General features: G+C 39.5%; 1 protein-coding gene across 1 annotated transcript in view; it reads left to right on the top strand.

Moving 5' to 3' along the window:
• Nucleotides 1-21,232, top strand: part of si:dkeyp-14d3.1 (transmembrane protein 132C) — a 298,770-nt gene that overhangs the window by 254,147 nt on the left and 23,391 nt on the right. Inside the window, exon 6 of the mRNA XM_041786996.1 lies at nt 13,379-13,587. Within this exon, the coding sequence (XP_041642930.1) occupies nt 13,379-13,587 (209 nt within the window). The remainder of the gene's footprint in view (nt 1-13,378; nt 13,588-21,232) is intronic.

The following is a 21,232-nucleotide window of genomic DNA, read 5'->3' as shown; positions in this document are numbered from 1 at the left end:
TGTCCAGATTCTCTGACTTTTTCGATGAGATAGCATACTGTAGATAGTGGGATATTCAGAGTCTTCACAATTTTACATTATGAAACATTTTTATGAAATTGTTTCACATTTCTTCTTCTGAGAGAGTCCGCCTCTCAAAAATGCTGCTTTTATATCTAGTCATGTGACTGACCCATTGCCAACTAATTTAATTAGATGCAAAATGCTTCTACAGCCCTTTTTCATTAGTAACACTTAATTTTTCAGCCTTTTGTTGCCCTGTCCCTACTTTTTTGAGAAATCAAAATCATATTTTTTGATGAAATAGTAAAGTGTCAGTTTCAACATCTTATTGTTGTTTATGTTCTTGCGTGAATGCAGTATTTTATATTTGCAAACCTTTACATTCTGTTTTTATTTACATTTGACGCAAGCCCCAACTTTTTTGGAATTGTGGTTGTATTTTGATTGTTTGGCAGCAGATAGACAAGCTGTCTTACAGTGAAAACCTTAGGTTTTGCAATGTGGTGAGGTTCCTGACCTTTACCACCCCCCGTTCCATCCCAGTGTCTAGATTAAAAAAAAAACTCTGAGCTCACACAAACCTATGAGGGCATGCTTTGTTTTCCTCTGTGGTCATGCCCAGGACTTTGAATACAGTCATTAGTCAGATGGGTTTTGTGCATTAATGACCTCCATTCTGCCTAGTGTTATGGTTTAAGAGTGACCATGTTAACTGGTGACTTTCAGTGGGATGTGTCTCTGTTTTTGTCATTAAAACAGATGTTGGGTACACACATTTTCTTTTTTATTTGAAGGTCAGAAAAACTCATCAGATATGTACTAAATGAAAACTTAAACAAAGAGACCTTTGTTTTTGTCTTCCATATCTGTTGTAACTATGACAACCACAGACATATTCAGCTAAAAGTCACAAGTTACCATGGTCACTCTTTGAACCACAACACCTAGCTAGAAGCAAGGACATAAAACACAGTACAAGACTAAATAAGATGTGGGCTTCATAAACAAGTCAAACAACTGCAGACTGATGGTGAACTGGCCTTGTATGCTTGTTTAGAAACAATCTCTGTTAATTATTTAATAAACTGTGTAACAAATGCTGGAACAATCTTTACAAGTACTGCTTCTGCTTCTAAATGTACTACCATAAATGTCTGTTTTTCTTCATAGAGCATCTTCCACACTGTTTTGTATAGCATTGTTATTCCTGTTCCTGCTCTGACATCCTAGAAACAATAAGGCTTTGTTCCTCTTATACCAGGTATCTGACCACTTTTCTGTTTCTCTCCACTTGTTTCTACTGTCTTTCTGCCAGCAGTATGCATGCACAAGTGCTGCGCCATAATCATCTAAATTGGTCTCTAGTATACTGTAGCATGACAGCTAGGATGTTCCCCTCAGCTCTTGGAACATTTGGGCGTCTAAGGAGTCTAAAAACACTTTGTCCAGCAACAAACACAGTCAGTAGCTACCTTTTAAGCTAAATTGACCACCTTAGTATTTTTAAATTTCTTAATGAATAAGGCGTCCAAAATTCCTGGAAATCAAAGGAGTTTAATAATATCAATTCCTATCCTGCTCTGATCCTGGACTACCAGGACTCTTCCAAGAGCTGGTCATGCAGCCAAACTGAGCAATTTAGAGAGAAGGGCCTCAGTAAGAAAAGTGACCAAGAACCCAACCATTAGTCTGAGCTCCAGAGATCCCCTGTGGAGATTGGACAAAGTTCCAGAAGGACAACCATCACTGCAGCCCTCCAACAATCTGGGCTATATGACAGAGTGGCCAGACTGAAGCCTCTCCTCAATATAAAACACATGAAGCCTGCTTGGAGTTTGCAAAAAATACACCTGAAGGACTCTCAGACTGTGAGAAACAAGATTCTCTGGTCTGATGAAACCAAGATTGAACTGTTTGGTTTCAGTTCTAAATGTTACGTCTGGATGAAACCAGCCACCAATCATCATCTGCCCAATACCAACCCAACAGTGAAGCATGCTGGTGGCAGCATCATGTTGTGGGGGTGTTTTTCAGCAATATGGACTTGGAGACTGGTCAGGGTTGAGGGAAAGCTGAATGTAGCAAAGTACAGAGATATCCTCATAAAAAACCTGTTCAACAGCGCTGTGGACCTCAGACTGGGTCGAAGGTTTAACATGGTCCAACATGACAACGATCCCAAGCACACAGCTAAGACAACTCAAGAGCAGCTTAGGGACAACTCTGTGGATGTCCTAGGCTCCACCAGAGCTCTGACTTGAACACCATCCAACACCTCTGGAGAGACATGAAAATGGCTGTCAGCCAACGGTCGCCATCCAATCTGAGATAGCCTGAGATGATATGTGAATAAAGATGGCAGAAAATCCCCCAGCCCAGGTGTGCAAAGTTTGTTGCATCATATTCAAGAGGACTCAAGGCTGTGATTGCTGCCAAAGGTGCTTAAGCTAAGTATAGAGTATACTTACATGTGATTTTTTTTTTTTTTTTGTCCTAAAAAATTGGAAAATTCTGTTTTCACTTTGCTATGATCTGAACTGAATTTGAAAACTGAATTTAAATGACAGTAGCCTCAGGCTGCAGCCTAACAAAACTGAAGGAAGTGAAGGGGTCTGAATAATTTCTGAATGCACCGTACGTACCGAGTCGACGTTAGCTGGAAAATGTCATTTTATTCAGAGTCTCTCCACCATGTACATGTACTGTACATCTCTTTCTATACCATTCCCTTTTTAAAATGTCAGGCTGTTTCCATGAGCATGGGAATACTGACTGTAGATGAGCTCTCAGTTCATCTTTCTCTTTCTCTCTGCTTCACTGACTTTAATTTGAGGCAGTAAAGATGTTTTATATTGTTTTTGATCTCTTCATTTCCAATATTTATTAACCCACAATATTTCTGGAATTGTTTCCATCATAAACCCATAGACTTTGAGAAGGGTGAGTGTCATTTCTCGTGTCCCATTGTTGTCCCACTGGTTGGGGTGGGGGTGCTGGTGGCTGAGAGCTTACATGTTTACTTCCCATGTACAGAAGCTGTTTTTATTGAGCTTGGTGGCCTGGAGGGATCATGCCCCACTCTCTCTCTTTCTCTCCAGTGTTAAACTCAGTCCACTGTCCTATCTGAATAAAGGCATAAAGACCAAACATATATTTTATGAAAATAGTGAGGGGTAATAAATATTTCCTTTAGTAACATTAAAATGTTTATTTTACCTTGGCCAAGAGAAATAGAGAATGCATGCATAAGGAAAGGAGCTGACACGCAAAATCTGGACTCTGATGTACTAATGTGTGGTTTGGTCAGCTGTTGTTTAGTGGATTGTAACTCAGTTAAGGATACAGCTGTTAGCTGAACCCCAGCTCATGCAGTTAGTATGTAAAAGTGTCCTTGATCAAAACCCGAAGAGGCTCCAGTGAAGGGCAATCTTAATGCTTCAGTTCATCATACGATTTTGGACAATGCTATGCTTCCATCTTTGTGGCAACAGTTTTGGGAAAGCCCTTTTCTATTCCAACATGACTGTGTGAAGTTGCTCTAGCTATCATCCATCTAAAGGCCCATTTATGCTCAACGTTAAATACAGATACGGATACGGACGGAGGCTTCTGTCCATGCTCCACATTCATTTCGTCTGTATTTCTTAGGGGTGGGTAAAAATATCGATTAATCAATATTTCCTCCCCAATTCAATATCGATTCAGCAAATCCTCTAAATCGATTCACCTCCTGGCCAGTGGGGGTCACTGTGCTTGTGATTCGCGTTGTATGGATGGAGGCTGCACTCGACCAGACAACAACAACCAACCATAACCATGTTATGTGAGGTTTATCACAATTTCCAAGAGGACAGAAATAGTATTTAAGTTTACATGCACTCTACTTTTTCAGTGTTTATACAGAACTGTCATGTTTTTTACTTTTGTACTCCATATGCACAAATAAGTTATTATTGTGCAAATTTTTATTTTCAGACGTTTTATTGCTCAAAAATGTGAGGTGACTTACCAAATATGTTCACATGGGCATGAAAAAAATTATTTAAAAATTGTCAACAGGTTATTTGTGTATTTCTACTTCTTACTGAATCGACACTGAAGCATTTAAATCAATATCGAATCGGATCGCAACCTAAAGAATCGAAATCGAATTGAATCTTGAGGTTCTTAACAATACCCAGGCCTAGTATTTCTGCACGTTTCCATAAAGCTTGCAGATACGGGCCAAACGGAGCAGTATCACCGGAAACAATGGGGGCAGTGTTGCTGTCACTACCCGATATGTAGCTCTAGTTAGACACAAAGAAGAAATAACAAAGGCGGAACTTTTTGAGGAAAAGTTGTGCGAGTTGGTTAGAAATGCTGCCTCCGTTTTTGTCTTTTATGCAAGAGGTACATTATCAATACCTCCTCCACAGTCGCCATGTTTGTTTTTGAGTTTGATGTTGTCATGAACTTTTGACTCTGGGCTGCAGGTGGATCCGTCTGCTTTGCAAGGTTAGGGTATCTGTATAAGTAGCAAAAACTGACGGGGCACTCTTGGTATTTGGTATGAAAGCCTTGACTATTTGTGTGGTGATGTTTGTAAATGCAACAGATATTGTAAGATATTGACTAAGAAAAGTGCTTTACTAGAGCAGTTTATTCAACATTTACATGTAAATTTGTATCTAAAGGTCTATCTAACGGTCTTCTCATTTGCTTCAGCTTTCTCCAAATGGCCATAAAACGTTCTGTTGCTTTCTACTGCTCTTTTTAAACCATGCAATATTAATTTAAATGTGTAATTTTTTTGGCTTATTTCTGCCAGTTTCTTCTTCTAGAGTGCCAAACACTCTCTTGGCATTTCAAACTTGACTTTTCTGGCGTCATAATAAAAAAGTACCTTTGACACATTTGAAATAGAAAAAAATGTGTAAAAGTTTATTGAAACCACAAAATCAGGGGCGCATATTTGCTCTTCGCTTGTGACTAGTATTTATGAGTTTCCAGAGCAAATCTTCCGTCTCCATGTTAAGCATGAACCATGCTTACTCAAGGTCATGCTACGAGTGGGCTCCTTTAACCACTCTTATTCCACCAAGCAAGGCTATTAGAATATTTACAGCCTTTCCTCTTACATTGAAGTGAGTGATGCAGCTTATGCAGAGGAGCCTGATCGGCTTAATTGCTCCTGTCAGGCCGACTCTGTGTACAAGCCCGAGACAGGCTCACCCCACCTTCATGCTCCCTACTCCCATCGCTCATATCTGCCATGGATTGTATCTGTCTGCTGAGTTGTTAATTTCCTGGGCTCCATCCAGAGACAGCCCTAATGTCCTCTGTAAGTATTCTCCCCTTAGCAGACTAATGTTTCTGATTAATGTGGCGGTGGATCCTCCTGGACGTTTATGATACTTTGTGAATCAGAATGACGGGGGTGGGTGTAATTCACAGAGACAGTCCCACCCTCCGTCTGACGCAGCACACAGCCAACAAGAAGGGCGTATGAGGGGTTAAAGGGGCTGCTGATTAATCGAGGGTGTCTTTGTATGTTAAAGTATTGATTTGAGCTATGTCAGCTAACAGCACGACGCAGCAAGAAGGTGTAAGCATGTCAGTGTAATGTGCGAGGATGTCTAGATGTTGGCTGACATGTTTTCCATAATTGTTCTGCTCAGATTATTTGGGACTAGATCAAAGAAATGCAAACAGGCAGTTAATTTCCTTGTCATGGGACAAAATTTCCCAGAGCTGTATGTTAATAAATCCCACAAATACTTTCCCTTCAACAAATATGGATAAACTCACTTCCTGAAGCTTTTTTTGTTAATGTAGAAGGAAAAATAAGACAGCTAGGATAAACATATTTGTCAGCTGCATCCATATTATCGATCATTCATATCACTGGTTGATATGGAGCACAGTCAGGTGTTATCTCGCCTGAAACCTAATGCCCGCGCGGACAGAAAAGTCGGAGACGAAGGGGCTGTCAAAGGCACTTTACTATCAGCCGACTGAGTGCAGCGAGAGAGAAAGAGCTGAACAATGAGGCCTGATAAGGAGCAGGGACTCCTCTGACATCTTTATCAGTTCAAACACTCTCACACACTGGCCGCCCCGGTAAAGCTCCAATCTGCTTCATGTCAGAATGTAGCCAGCAGAGCAGCATCGCCCTTGTAGAAATGTTCAGAGGCTACATTAAGAAACTGGCTGCTAAGGATGTAGTTTCATGAGCAAGGCATGTTCTGTCCTCCTTACTGGCTGTAATATCACAGGGCAAGCATCAGTGGATCATGTATGTATGCAGTTGTAAAAAGGACTTTACAATCTTTACCAAAGGCCCAATGACTCATGTTTTCAGCTCTTAGCAGATTTTTTTTTTCTTGTAACAGGTGTTTCCAAGAGGATCTGGCTTTAGAGTAACCTTGCAAAGCAGATGCATTTGCCCTATTCTGTGTTTCTTTGTGGCGTGCTGCTTTCATGCAGGACACTTATAATAGTCCATTAGTAGTAACCATTAGTAGCTGTGTGTTTTTGAAAAAATAGTACATAAAAGTAACACCGACCTAAAAAGGGGTGGCTTATTGCATCTATACAGTGACAGGAGGACTGGGACAGACTCAGTAGACATTCAGAGGCATTAGGCTGTGGACCTTTAAGGTTGGGGGTTTTAGGCTCATCTGTTGCACACCTTTACAATGGGGCCACCCGAACCATGGAAGTGATGTACTTACCCTTCTTTTCCTTAGTTTGTGCTGGGTTTTCCTTTATTTGTGTTGTGCTGTTTTTAATTTGATCCCCCCTCCCCCTTGGCCTAACCCTGACCCTCTCTCAGTTTTCCTTATAGTTTGTTGTGTGGTAAATCTAATGTATCCCTCTCAGTTAATTTTTGATTTGCAATCATAAAATCCTGCTGTTGTGAAAAATAGCTCTTTTCTGTGACAGTGTTGACAGAGCTTTTGGCTTGGGTAATGCACATGACTTCCTGCCCCATGGTTGAGGTCGTCCCATTGTAGAAGCCTGCAACAGATGAGCCCAAAACTCCCCACCACAGAAGTCTGAAGCTAACCTGACATGCCAGATGGATTTGTTTCACACATCCATCTGGTAAATCTCCCATAGACAGCCTCTGGGAAAGGGCAGAAGCTTTGAAAAAAAAAACACAAGGAGGGTGATTGGATGAACGTTCTGTCGGTCACAACTTTATGGGCCAATCAGAGCAACAAAACACGTGATGTCAAAACCCCAAACCAAGGTGGGCTGCTACGGATGAGTAAACTCTGTAGAGAACTGCATAACATGAACCATGGCGACTGTAAACTTTTGGCGTTTTTGAAAAGAAAACAACTCACTGCTTTTCTTTGTTCTTTTTATGTCATCAAGTTCTGATAAAAGTGGCCCTTTAGTAGCATCCATGCTAATGTCTTGTGCTATAACTGCACCGGCCTCTTGTTGCTGCTTGCTTAAATCACGACTCTGCCACGCTTGAAAGTACTGCCCCTCATCGCTGAATGGTCCTGTCACTTTCTAACCGGGCCCAAACGGTTCAGATGGGAGCTTTGCAAGATGGATTCACCAGTGAGAAACACGGAAACGGGTGTATCCATCTGCTTTGCAAGGTTAGCACTGCTCAACATCATTTAAAAAAGCAATATAATAGGGAACATCAGTGGCTAGGTATAACACAAAGTAAATTTTCAATTTCAAAAGTAACACTGCCAGATTTACCCTGCACAGCATGTCCACACTGACTTAAAAATCATGTAAGCACAAACTTGGAGCTGGCATGGGATGTGAGCTTCCTTCACTCATGTCTAGATCCATAAACGCTCACCTGTGTGTGAAAATGACCATGCACCCTGTTTTATTGAATAACACATTGAATTAATTAAAGGCCATTGTGCTTTTATGCCCTGTCCTTTATAGACAGCAGAGCTGAGAAAGATGTGAGAAGCCAAAGAACCATGTTGACTTGTGCAATTATGACTCTGCAAGCATCAACAGTCCATTGTTTGCAAACTATCTGTTTGCATGGCTGCAGGTAATTAAGGATATACACTGTGGTTGGTTTGCTGCTATCCCAGTCTCAGCGGGACTGGTCATAGTACCAGCTTACTGGGCAGTAGTGTAATCAGGTTGCTACCTACTGTTTCACAAAGCTCTCACCAGTTTTACATTCCCCAATGTAAAAACCTGCCCAGTATTTACTCAAATCTGCCATCACTTTCATTCAGTCTTTCCCTTTTCTCCTCATCCATCGTCTCTTCCCTTGTATCTTACGTCCGTTTCAGACTGGGTGCATGTTTGCTGCATGACTGCTGCGGCATGTCAGCTCAAGCTTGAAAAAGCACGTAGCACAAATGTAACTGGACTGTTGTCATCTTGCCTGTGATTTTATGCTGAAGTGGGCATGAATGTCTGCTACAGGCAACCCTTCAATTTCAATAGCCTAACCTTCAATTCTAGATTCTCTCCATTTGAGATGTGGTGCACACAGGAGTTCATGCAATGAAAATCAAGCTGTGACAAAGCCCTTACGCAACCGCCATGCACCCAGTCTGAAACAGTTGTTAGCTGAAGGCTGCTTTGGCATAAGATGGTACACATGTTGCAGACCTTTGCCAAAAACCATAGAAATAAAATTAGCCAGCCTAGAAATAACCTTAGAAAAAGACAGATGCCATTCTCTCTGATGAAAGTAACCAGCAGTTATGATGGCAGTGCTGCTGGTTTCATCCTTGAGTCCATGTTGGCTGTCACAGCATTTTGGAGCAAGACATGAACATGTTCAGAGGAGAGGCTGACGCTGGAGAGGAGCAAGGGACTGGAAAATGCCAAGTTACCAAAGCTGTACAGTCTGTGCACATGGCTTATTCATCAGCTGGTGAATCAGTGAGTTATCCTTCGTATTGTTTATTCATTAGCATAAAGAAGCTAAGAAGGCTTGGTGAACACAGAGAGCTTGGTCTAGTATGAATAAGTGGATGAATTAAAATGTTCTGAGGTCACAAGACTGTCTGACCCCAACTCAACCCATAAAAGAAAGACAGTGATACCAGCTAAAAGTGCCTACTGTGAGGCAAGCGTTGAGTAAAAAGCCTCTGCAATGACTCTGTAGCTCCTTTAATGACAACCAAAAGAGCGACTTTGATTCAGAATCAATGTTATTTTTGAAAGGACTGTCTAGCTCCTGGTTTCTGCATGCTAACTTTCACTTTCATGCAATCTACAAACTGAGCAGCTTCCCTCCAAAAAGTCAAATGCCTTCAGGGAGAAAAATGTCTTTAGTCATTCATGGCACATAATCAATGTACTTGTTGGAAAAGGGAAGAAAAACGTCCTTTATCAGCGCTGTTGGTCCTTTCTGTCAATCAGCCTCCTGAAGAACAAACAGCAAAGTAAAGATAAGCAAGCAGAGACTTGAGGTTTAGCTGCTGTTTGAAAGATGTGTTCAAAAAAGGATCTACACTTTTTGAAAGGCTCACTAGACTTACTTTCAGATCATATATTCAGACCAAAACAAATGCTCCTTCCCTTCCCCTCTCTCCATGCAGCCCATGCTCCTCCTTTCCTGTTGAATTAGTGTGATGTCTATTAGACAGCAGAGCAGAGGACTGCTGATGAATATCTGAAAATTAGATTCTGTGATCAAATTTAAGCCAACTTGACATTTTCTGTTCTGTATATGGAACGTTCTGTTCTGCAAAGCAAATTTTGTCTGAGTTTGAAAATTAAGTTGGCTCTTTTTTACTCTGTAATGACACTACTTTTTTTAATGGTAGCACATTTTTAGTAGCACTTTATTTCAGTCCTAAATGCCTTGAAATTTTATAGCAATAAGTGTCAAGAATAAGGTAATTACCTTGTAGTAAGCTGGCATGTTCCCAAGTTAAAACTCTGAAACATGGTAATTTTAGATAAGTATTTACGTAGTCATGTAGTAATTATCCAGAAATTACTTGTAAAATTGCAGCACTTCTCTGGTAATTAGGTGGCACTTTAACCAAACCCCAATCCTCACCCTAAAAATTACTTGAAAGTTATTCAGGAAGGAGTCATTATAATATAGTTAACCAAAATAGATACATTTCCAGAAAATTAAAACACAACTAATATAGAAAAATTATCTTGTTGTCAAGAAATTACTTGGTAAATATAAAAAGAGAGACACCAAATAGGGATGCACGATTTTATCGGTATGATATTGGTATCAGCAGATATTAGCTTAAAAAAAAGGTCAAAAAGTATGAAAACATTTACACACACTTGTCTAACATTACAAAAAAAAGGTGTTAAATGAAATTTATTAAAAAACAAGCATAAAAATAACAATTAAATACCTTTAAACACTGGATCTATTGCAGTAAGGATCAACTAAAATGTAAATGTAGAGGTGAAGATATGTAGGAATATGTGAATTCATATATTCTGTAACAAAATATTAATTATTATTATTATCATTGTTGTTATTATTATTATTAATGGTACTATTCTGATTTGTGTTTTTATTATTCTTATTATTTTTAGTAGTAGTAGTAGTATCGTTATTGTTATTATTGTTATTGTAATTATTGTTCCTCTTATTATTATTGTTATTATTATCATTTTTATTCTAATTATTAGTAGTAGCAGTAGTAGTAGTATATTAGTATTTGTATTTGTATTATTATTATTATAATTATTATTGTTTTTATTTGTATTATTATTATGATTATGATTTTTATTATATTATTATTATTATTATTATTATTATTATTATTATTATTATTATTATTATTTATTATTATTTATTATTTATTATTTATTATTTATTATTATTTATTATTATTATTATCATCATCATTATTATTATTATTATTATTATTATTATTATTATTATTATAATTTATTATTATTATTTATTATTATTGTTATCATCATTATTATTATTATTATAATTATTATTATTATTATTATTATTGTTGTTTTTGTTGTTGTTATTATTATTAGTAGTAGTAGTAGTACTAGTAGTAGTAGTTGTAGTAGTATCATTATTGTTGTTATAATTTATTATTATTTTTATTATTATTATTATTATTATTATTATTGTTGTTGTTGTTGTTGTTCTTGTTGTTGTTGTTGTCATTGTTAATATTACCATAATTATTATTATTATTATATTACCAGCGACATAGATCTGAACTTTCTGAGCTGTGAGAGTACTTTGAATGAGTACAGACTAAAATATCAAAGGCTCATTTTAAGTACACAGAGCTGGATATCAACTCAAGAATGAAACAAAAAGATCTGTCAGAGTGGGAGGTAATGATGTTAGATCAACATGTAAATGTTCACAATTAGAGAAACAATGAGAGAAGAAACCAGCCTGTCTATATAGCTGTTTTTGTTTTAGTATTTCAGTATTATTTCAACTCATTCTGTCCTTTACTAGCAGACAGGGATCAGTCATTGTTTTTCCAGGTCTTTAATAGTTAGATCGCCTCTAATTTGCATCTTGTTTAAATTGTTAGCAGGATTTTATGAAGTCAGTAACAAAAATATCTGTACTAGTCAAAACCATTTCAATATTTATCCCCCAACCTAACTGTCAAAGTGAGACACCTGAGCAGGTGTGTGATAAACTTCAGTATAGTGACTCATTCTGTATATTTATGCAGAAGGCAAGGTATTTTGTATCTTTTTTTAAGACCAAAGCCCCTTGTATTTTGAAATTTCATTGTTTTTCCCTTTATATCTCAGTCTTATAAAATAGTTATTGGAATTCCATAGTCAGTTTGCATCAGAGCGGATTGAATCAGATTAAACTGTTCAATATTTTCATGAATAGTCAGGGAATCTGGTTTCAGCCTGTGAGTTGAGGTCTGAATCGAGTCATCTTGAAAAGGAGAGATTCACTCCGGTGGTATTCATGTTTTGAAAGCTACTTTAAAGGTAATCTGTCTCTCTGTAACCTTATACATTAATCTAAAGACTGTGCTGATGTTTACAAATGTTAAATTTCATCAGAGAACAGACTTGTGTTTTTTATGTGAAGAGATGACACTTAAATGATGATTTAATGTGGGTTTAGGAATAAACTGAGAAAATCTCCTTTAGAAATAACATGATCTCATTGTGTTCATTAACACAGACAAAGTCAGAGTTTCTAAAAATAGAATCAGCAATTGAATATTACACAACTGGATGATATTTACATATTGCCTCTTCAGTTTGTGGATGATCTCCTTCATACGTAGTGAAAGAGGGCATTAAAGCTGTCGTTTATGCAGACATATGACAGTTGTATGCAGCTATGCTCTTTCTCTAAGAACACCACAAGTTCTGGCACAGATTCCACAGCCCAGACTGTAAAATCAATGCAGCAAATCTCCTGAATATCTGCTTTTACAAACCAGCCAAATTTAGTTTCCACAGAAAGTCTGCTCCTGGCTTCACGTTGGACGTGATGTGAAATGGAAGGAGCTCCCACAAAGCTACAGAATCTGTCACACACAAAGATTTCTCCGTACTCACAGAGGATATCCTGCCGCGGCCTCATGATGAATGGCTGTTTATGGTTTTATCTCGCTGTGGAGAAATAACTTGGAAGTAGAAAAAAGATATTTCCCCAGCCCATCTAATTCCATCTGGTTCCAGCCATGGTAGTCTCTGCTGCTATATGATGGGATCAATAGGATTGACAAAGTGCCCAAAAAAACAAGTATCTCTGTTTAAGACATCCTGATTAAATATCTCTATCAGCATGTGTGCGAGTGTTGGATATCCCTCCAGAGATCCTCTTTGGCTCTTTGTGTGTTTACATATGGTGTGTTTTTGTGATGCGTCCACGGTTATAGCGTAAAGCTTTTAAGAGAGAAAAAGAGAGGGATCTGGACATGAATCAAGCGCTGGTATGAGTAAAGAAGCAAACATAGGGGAGGCTTCAAAGAGGGGAAGCCGAAGCAACAAGGACTTGTGTCTTTCGATAGCAACAAAATTGGCCCACTGCATTTGTAAAGCAATTTATGAAGCAGATGGCTCTGAGTTTGGTCATTTTATCTAGAGACCACTGCTCTCCTCTTACTTGTTTCCATCTGTTGGCTGTTCTTTTAGCTGTAGGCAGAAGTATAACAGAGGAGCAGAGCGCGACCTGTTTTCCCTCAGGTTCAAACATGTCCTTGCTGCCCTCCACCTCCCTGCCTTTCCCAGATAGAGGACCTTTCATCTTGTTCAAAGTCATAACAGCAGTACTGTATCAGTGCAGAGAGTAAAGCCTTGTAATCAAGTTGGAGGGTCTGGCCTACAGTGCTCAATGCTGCACGCGGTAATTCAGCATGTATTCATCCAGCACAGCCGTCAGAAGAGCTCAACTTTAATTCTGCACCCATTAATCCCTCCCTCTTTTCTCTCGCAGGTGTCAGACAGATGCGACTACATTTTTGTTAACGGCAAAGAGATGAAGGGCAAGCTGAGGATGATGGTGAACTTCACCTACGGTTACCTGAGCGCTCAGCTGGAGCTCAACGTTTGGATCCCCCGGCTCCCCCTTCAGATCGAGGTGTCTGACACGGAGCTGAGCCAGATCAAAGGGTGGAGGGTCCCCATCACGGCGACGAGTCAGAGGTACGACACCACGTGAGGCTGTCAGTCACAGGCTGATGTGTCAGAGTGATCTGCTCTTATATTTAGAGAAAAGTGAAATCTATTAGACTCCTCAGCGGAGCAGTCATTGCATTTAACAGAGTATTTTTAAGACTTCCTCTGGATTTGTCAGGATGCAATTAAAGCTTCCTTGAGGAACTTTTCACTGGTTATAAAACTGTCTTGAATCAATATTGCTGCCTCTTAATGGCCTTTTAAAACAAAACAAACCATCAGTTAAAAGCGGACTATTTCAAAGATGTTATGATTAAAGCAAATCACTGCTGTTATTGGGTCTAATTCCAGTGAAGAAGACCAGTGGAGCCTTTGTTTGGATTTCACAAGAAAACCTGGGTCAGAAGTGCATCAGCTAATTGAAAGAGGCAGGAATGCTTCACACGCTTTTGCAGAACAGGAAAATAATCAGATGTACCTTTGAGTCCCCTTGAGCCGCCAAAATGAACACTACGTGACTTTCTTATGGCTGCTTGAAGTCAAACAGACAGAGGAATATTATCAACTGTTTATTTTTAAATTTTGATGCTACTGATCAATTAAAGAAACATGCTGTGGTTATTTACAGGCTTTGGGATTGGTTCAGTGCAGTCAGAGGTGGAAAAGTACACAACTACTGTACTCAAGTAAAAGTATAGTTGATCTGGTTAAAAGTAAAGTAAAAGTAAAAGCACTGGTTTATAAATCTACTCAAGTCAAAGTAAAAAGTATTTTTTGCAAAGTTTACTTTGAATCCTGAGTAGCTACTGAGGAATTGTACAGTAAAATTTGATCTTTCCTTGTTGGCAAGAACAAAAAGAGAATAGATCTCTAACCAGGTTGTTCAGGTGAAGTCACACCTCTATAATAAATACACAGTAAAATCTACAGTGGTAATTTAACGCATACAGAGTAAAATTACCACTACCTATGGTTATCTTAGAGCTCACGTGGCACAGATCCATGCCACAGGCACACCCTTGGTAAATTGCCATGGTGATAATACACAACTCCTTATATGGACAAGCGAGTCTGTAACTTGGCTGACTTTCCAGGGTCTTTGAAGGTTAAATCCACACCAGGAAGTCCGGAATCGGACGTCTTTGTATACATTTATAATTCATTTTTCGATCATTTCTACAGTTAGCCAGTTAGCGCACCACCATATTGTTTCTAACCCAGAATGCATTGCGATTTGGCTGTGGCAACCAATGGGTGGCTGTTCCATTGTCACATCAGGCTCTGCTGAACAGCGCATGTGCACATACTCAGAAACTGAAGAAACTTTAAATAATAACTCCAATTCCCAAAAGATCAAGGACTTTCATTTTATAAAAATGTGAATATTTTGAAGACTTTTATTTTGTAAAAATGTGAATATTTTGAAGATTTGTTGTCACAGAATGATTTTCTTTATTCTTTAGTCCCAAAGAGATGGGAGAATACGTTTGTGAAAAAACAAACATTCGTCATTAGTGTATACTGTGATTAATACCTAAATATTTTTGAGTTTTAGATTCTGTTTCATTTTTTCTTCTGTCCCGTAATTTTTTAAAAATTCATATTCAAGTGACGTTGCTGCAGCACACGTATTCTTAAAGCCTAGGTTGTCCTGAAAAAAGGATATTTAGATGTAGACTGTGCACCACAGAGTTGATGTTTTACAAGCTTTTTCAGACAATAATCCAGACAAGACACAATGGTTAAAAAAGTAGCTTAGAGTTCTAAAAACTACAGTTAAACTACACTTTTGAAGTCGTTCAAGCTTTTACAGTATGACAGAGCAGCAGTAATGCTTGAAAATCTGCGGTAAGGTGGGTCTCCTCTGACAAGACACAAAGCAGAGAGTCAACCTCATAGCAAGGCAGTTTATACTAATGAAGAATATGCTCTATGCCCCCTACAGGAGCACCAGCATTACATGTGGAGACACTAACTCTGTAGATAACTTCACTCATGGTGCAAATGTGACTCATATCAAAAAACAACAACAATCCACCAGACATACAGTGGTGTGAAAAAGTATTTGCCCCCTTTCTGAGTTTTTTTTACATATTTATCACACTTAAATGTTTCGGATCATAAAACCAATTTTTATATTTCACAAAGTAAACCCAAGTAAATAGAAAATGCAGTGTTTGAATAATTATCTAATTTGTTAAGGTGGGGGGGGGTCCAAACCTATCTGGCCCTGTGTGAAAAAGTAATTGCCCCCTGAACCTAATAACTTGTTGTGCCAAACTTGGCAGCAATAACTGAAATCAAGCTTTTGCGATAATGGGTGATGAGTGTTTCTCATCTCTGTGGAGGAATTTTGACCAACTCTTCTTCACAGAATTGCTTTAACTCAGCCATATTGGAGGGTTTTCCAGCATGAACTGCTGTTTAAAGTTACACCACAGCATCTCAGTTGGATTTAAGTCCGGACCCTGACTGGGCCACTCCAAAACCTTAATTTAGTTTTTCTTGAGCCATTGAGAAATGGACTTGCAGGTGTATTTCAGGTCGTTGTCCTGCTGCATAACCCAAGAGTGCTTGAGCTTGAGGGCACATACTGATGGCCGGATGTTCGCCTTCAGGATTTTCTGGTAGACGGCAGAATTCATTATTCCATCAATCACAGCAAGTGGTCCAGGTCCTGAAGCAGCAAAGCAGCCCCAGACCATCACACTGACACCACCATGTTTGTCTGTTGGCATGATATTCTTTTTATCAAATGCTGTGTTATTTTTACGCCCAATGTAACAGGACTCAAACCTTCCAAAAAGTTCAACTTTTGTCTTGTCAGTCCACAGAATATTTCTCCAAAAGTCTTGGGGATCATCAAGATGTTTCTTGGAAAATGTGAGATGAGCCTTTGTGCTCTTTTTTGGTCATCAGTGGTTTTGGCCTTGGAACTCTCTCATGGGTACCATTTTTGCCCAGTGTCTTTCTTATGGTTGAGTCATGAACTCTGACCTTAACTGAGGCCAGTGAGGCCTGCAGGTCTTCTGATGTCATTCTAGGTTCTTTTGTGACCTACTGGATGAGTCGTGGTTGTACTCTCAGAGTGATTTTGGTTGGCTGACCACTCCTGGGAAGGTTCACCACTGTTCCCAGTTTTTCTCCGTTTGTAGATAATGGCTCTGACTGTGGTTTGCTGGAGTCCCAAAGCCTTGGAAATGGCCTTGTAACCTTTTCGAGACTGATAGATTCCAATCACTTTGTTTTTTCATTTGCTCTTGAATTTCTTTGGCTCGTAGCATGATACGTTTCTTTTTGAGATCTTATAGCCTACTTCATTTTGTCTGACAGTTTCTATTTAAGTGATTTTTTTGATTCAACAAGTCTGGCGGTAATCAGGCCTGGATGTGGCCAGTGAAATTGAAATCAGCTTTCCAAAAACCGTGGTTAATCACAGTTAACTCATGATTTAACAAGTGGGGGCAATTACTTTTTCACACAGGCCAGGGAGGTTTGGACCCCCCCCCCCCCCCCCCCCCTTAAAAAATTAAATAATCTTTCAAACACTGCATTTTCCATTTTCTTGGGTTGTCTTTGTGAAATATAAAAATTGGTTTGATGATCCGAAACATTTAAGTGTGATAAATATGCAAAAAAAACTCAGGAATCAGAAAGGGGACAAATACTTTTTCACACCACTGTATAAGTAAAAGAACCCCAGCAGAGATCACCATTAAACAGGGAACATCTAAACACAATTAAACACTCTACCCAAGGGCATGATGGGGAACTCTGCCCACACAACCGCGAGAGAAATGAAACCTAAAACTAAACTCAATGCTGTAAAACTGATGCTATACTGATTCATCTGTGCATCCCTACCATGTCGACTGAGTGAAGTGGGCATGGCCTCTGACAGTTTTACTCATAAACTCACTGAAGACATCCAGAGATGTCTTATAAATGTCTTAAAAACACAGACATCACATTTTGTTCAAACCTCATGAAAGGAAGACAAATGACACAACCGTGAGTGCTCTGTTATTGAAGTGCTGCAGGCTTTGTGATGATGACATGAATGTTTGATTGTTCTCAATCTGTCTTTCAACAAAATTAAATCCACTGAAAGGAATGTTTTTCAACTTTATGAATTATAAACCAGCCCAAAGCAGTTTGAGATTTAAAGGGCCGGAACCCTTAAAGTGCAGCATGCAGCTATATTGTTTTTATGTTCATTTTCCTCTCACTAAAAAGTCATACACAAACTACTTCAATCTGGCCATCTTGCATCCTTTTAGTTACCCTTTCTCCCTCTACATTCATACATATTGAAGGTTAAATAGATATCACAGGGAACTGTGATGACAGGCAATGATTTCTGGAATTGTTCCTGAGACCATGCAGTGATTTCCAGTACAGAATCGTACCTGTTTTCAGTGCAGGGCCACCTGAGGGCCCAAAGATCATTAGCATCCAGTATTGACCTTTGGCATTGTCCCTTGCACACAGATATTCCTTTAGATTCCTTAAATCTGATGACATTATGTACTGTAGATGGTGGGATATTCAGAGTTTTCACAATTTTACACTGAGGAACATTTTCCTGAAATTGTTCTAAGATTTTTCAATGCAGCTTTTTTCTACAATGGTAAGCCTCTGCCCATCCTTACTTCTTAGAGACTCCTCCTCTCTTAAATGCTCCTTTTCAGTCAGGAACACTCTTGTCATACATTTCACCCTTTAATTGAAAAATGGATATACAGTTTTACCTGCCTGAGAAGGCTCTGCTCTAAAGATGCTCCCTGGGTTAGTTAAGCAGCATGCTTTGACTTTCCAAGGAGCTCATAGCTTGAAAACCCCGTACGGATTTATGACAATGCGTACTGAATACAACAAAATTAGTTAAAAAGCAATTAATCCATAGTAGCATGAATCTGGATGTGGGTGCAACAAGCTTTATGCTATAAAGGAGGAGGCTGGGGTGGAGGAGGTAAAGCTTTGCCAGCAGCAATGTGGTGCATCAGCATTAATGCAAGCAGGGATGAATAAGAAGTGTGTCGTATTTAAAATGGGCTGTTGTGTTGAGAGAAAGTGCTATGATTGGCTGTGGGTGTTGGGAGGCGATAATTGGGACCAGCTGGCCGTCAGCTGATCACGGCCGGGTGTATGACTACAGTGTCTTGCATGAACTAACACTAAGCTTCATTTATACCCAGTCATGTTACTGAAACGTTGCCAGTTAAACAATTTAGTTGCAAAATGCTCCGCCAGCTGTTTTTCATTAGTGCCACTTACTTTTCCAGCCTTTTCCTACCTTGTCCCTACTTTTTTGAGATGTGTTGCTGCCATTTAATTCAACATGAGCAACTGTTTTTCATGAAATGGTAAAATGACTCAGTTTCTGATATGCTGTTGATGTGCTGTTGTGAATAAGTTATGGGTCTATGAGATTTGCAAATCTTTGCATTTGGTATTATTTGAATTTTTCACAGTGCCCCAACTTTTTTGGAGTTGGGGTTATAGCTCTTTATCTGTTACCTGCAAGAGATGATCATATAAATGCATCAGTAGTTATAATCTAGTAGAACAATATAAAGCAATACATCCCATTAACTATATTTGGACATAATTACACAGGACTTCAACACTTCTATCAGTGTGTTTTATTCTGTTTTATTGCTACTTTTTCTTAAGTGAAAAATCAGATCACATGTGGTTAATCCATAAAAGGACCGTTTACATCAAATGCTGAAATCACTCAAATGTACGCATTTTTTATTCTTACTGTAAATCTATATTGGTGTCAGTCCTGAAAAAAACAGCATGGCTTGACCCCTAATCTTACACTTAATCTCAGTGTGGTTCAGTTTCATGTCCTTTATAATCTCTCACACTGTGTCCTTTCAGATTTCCCGTCGCTCTCACATTCTTCTGATCTGACTCCTTTGTCGTCTTTTGCAACACTGGCTCACTAACAATCAGCCTTTATTCCAGCTGAAGTTTTCGATTTCAATCACTGCAGCCCCAGATAAGATAATGACGAGAGGTGTGACTGAACACTGCGGCGCCCGTCTCCTTCTGACATTAGCACTGACAGTTCTGATAACAAAATGGCTGACCTGAGCAATACAGCTTGTCATTAGGGCTGGCTTAAGGTGGCCTGCCATTGCACCTCACAGTCGTGGGTAGGACAGGACATTATTAGAGCTGTCTGGAGGTCAGACCTTTCCCCAGGGGCCTCATCACTAACAGCACCTCTGCCAACGCCACAGTGCAGCGTGACTCTGAAACTGTTGGAAACTATCAGTTGATGGAGCAGCCATCAGCCTACCTGCGGTAATTACTCTGGAAAAACACTGAGCCTGGACTCGGACTCGGAGCCGTCCCACGCAGCAGTGTGGCTGCTCTAATTATCTCTGCTCCCCTCTTATTTTGAGTGACAGAGGTACAGCGTTCGACTAATGCCACGGTTCGTCGAGGATGCTGCTTGCGCGCCTTTATCAGCAGGGACAGCCAAGTCCTGTTTTCATTGCTGCCGCCAGAACCAAAGCCGAGGGGCCGCGCTGAGCCGTGTTTCTCCCTGTCCTCCTCCCCTCTGTGTTTATCAGGGGATAACAGGCGTGACCTTGAGAAGTTGCCTTTTGGTGAGAACTGGCATTGTTCCACTGTTTAGAAGACGGCAAGGAAACGAGCCACAGAGTGACAAAAGCAAGTGTCGGATCCTCCTCTGTGAGCCAGGCCCGCAAGAGTAGACCACGCTGGTATAAAAGCAAGAAATGAGAAATAAAAGACATCAGGTCTGTAGTGGAAAAAGCACTGCTCAAACAGGTTTTTGACTGTCAGTGCCTATGTAGCTCACCTCTTCTCTCCGTAAGCCCTGTCAAAACAGGACCAGAGAAATCTCTGCAGACTGAAGAGTGGGCGACGTTCTCAGGCTCCAGTACTTCTTTAACACGTCTCTCATGATAGAGATGATATTGAGATTTCTTTTTCACCCTTGATTTAGAGTGAATTAAACTGTCTCTTAAAGTTTAATGACTCAAACCCCAATTCCAAAAAAAGTTGGGATGTTGAGTAAAATAGGAATAACAATAAAGCAGTGATCATTTTCAACTTATTCTCAGTTGAATACAGCACAAAAACAAGATGTTTTATGTTCACACTAATTGTTTTTTGGAAGTATACACACATTCTGAATTTGATGCCTGCAACATGTTCCCAAAAAGTTGGGCCTGCTAACCCCTGTATTACGTCACTTACCTTTTTAACAAGACCCTGTACTATTTAAATACTGAAACTGGAATTCTTTCTCGTTCTTGTTCTTGTATTTTCACACCACACATTTTCAATTGGAGACAGGTCTGGACTGCATACTGGCCAGTCTAGTACTACTCTCTTTTACTGTGAAGCCATGCTGTTGTAACTGGAGCAGAATGTGGCTTGAATTGTCTAAGCAGGGACATCTCTGAAGAGACGCCACCTGGATGGAGGCATATGTTGCTCTTTTGCATCCCTTAGTATAGGGCGCATTCATGCCAGAGCTGTTTGGTCCACTTTAAACGAACTCTGGTCAATTTTCCTGGATAGTCCAGTTCGTTTGGAGTGGTGTGAAAGCTCATACAAAAGCTCATACTCTGGTGCGGATTATGGTCCACTTTAAAACAGGAGTCTCGGTTCGCTTCCGAACAAA

Source organism: Cheilinus undulatus, linkage group 5 (genome assembly GCF_018320785.1).
Source record: "Cheilinus undulatus linkage group 5, ASM1832078v1, whole genome shotgun sequence".
NCBI lineage: Eukaryota > Metazoa > Chordata > Actinopteri > Labriformes > Labridae > Cheilinus > Cheilinus undulatus.
Note: the sequence above shows the minus strand (reverse complement) of the source record. Positions and strands in the feature narration are given on the sequence as shown.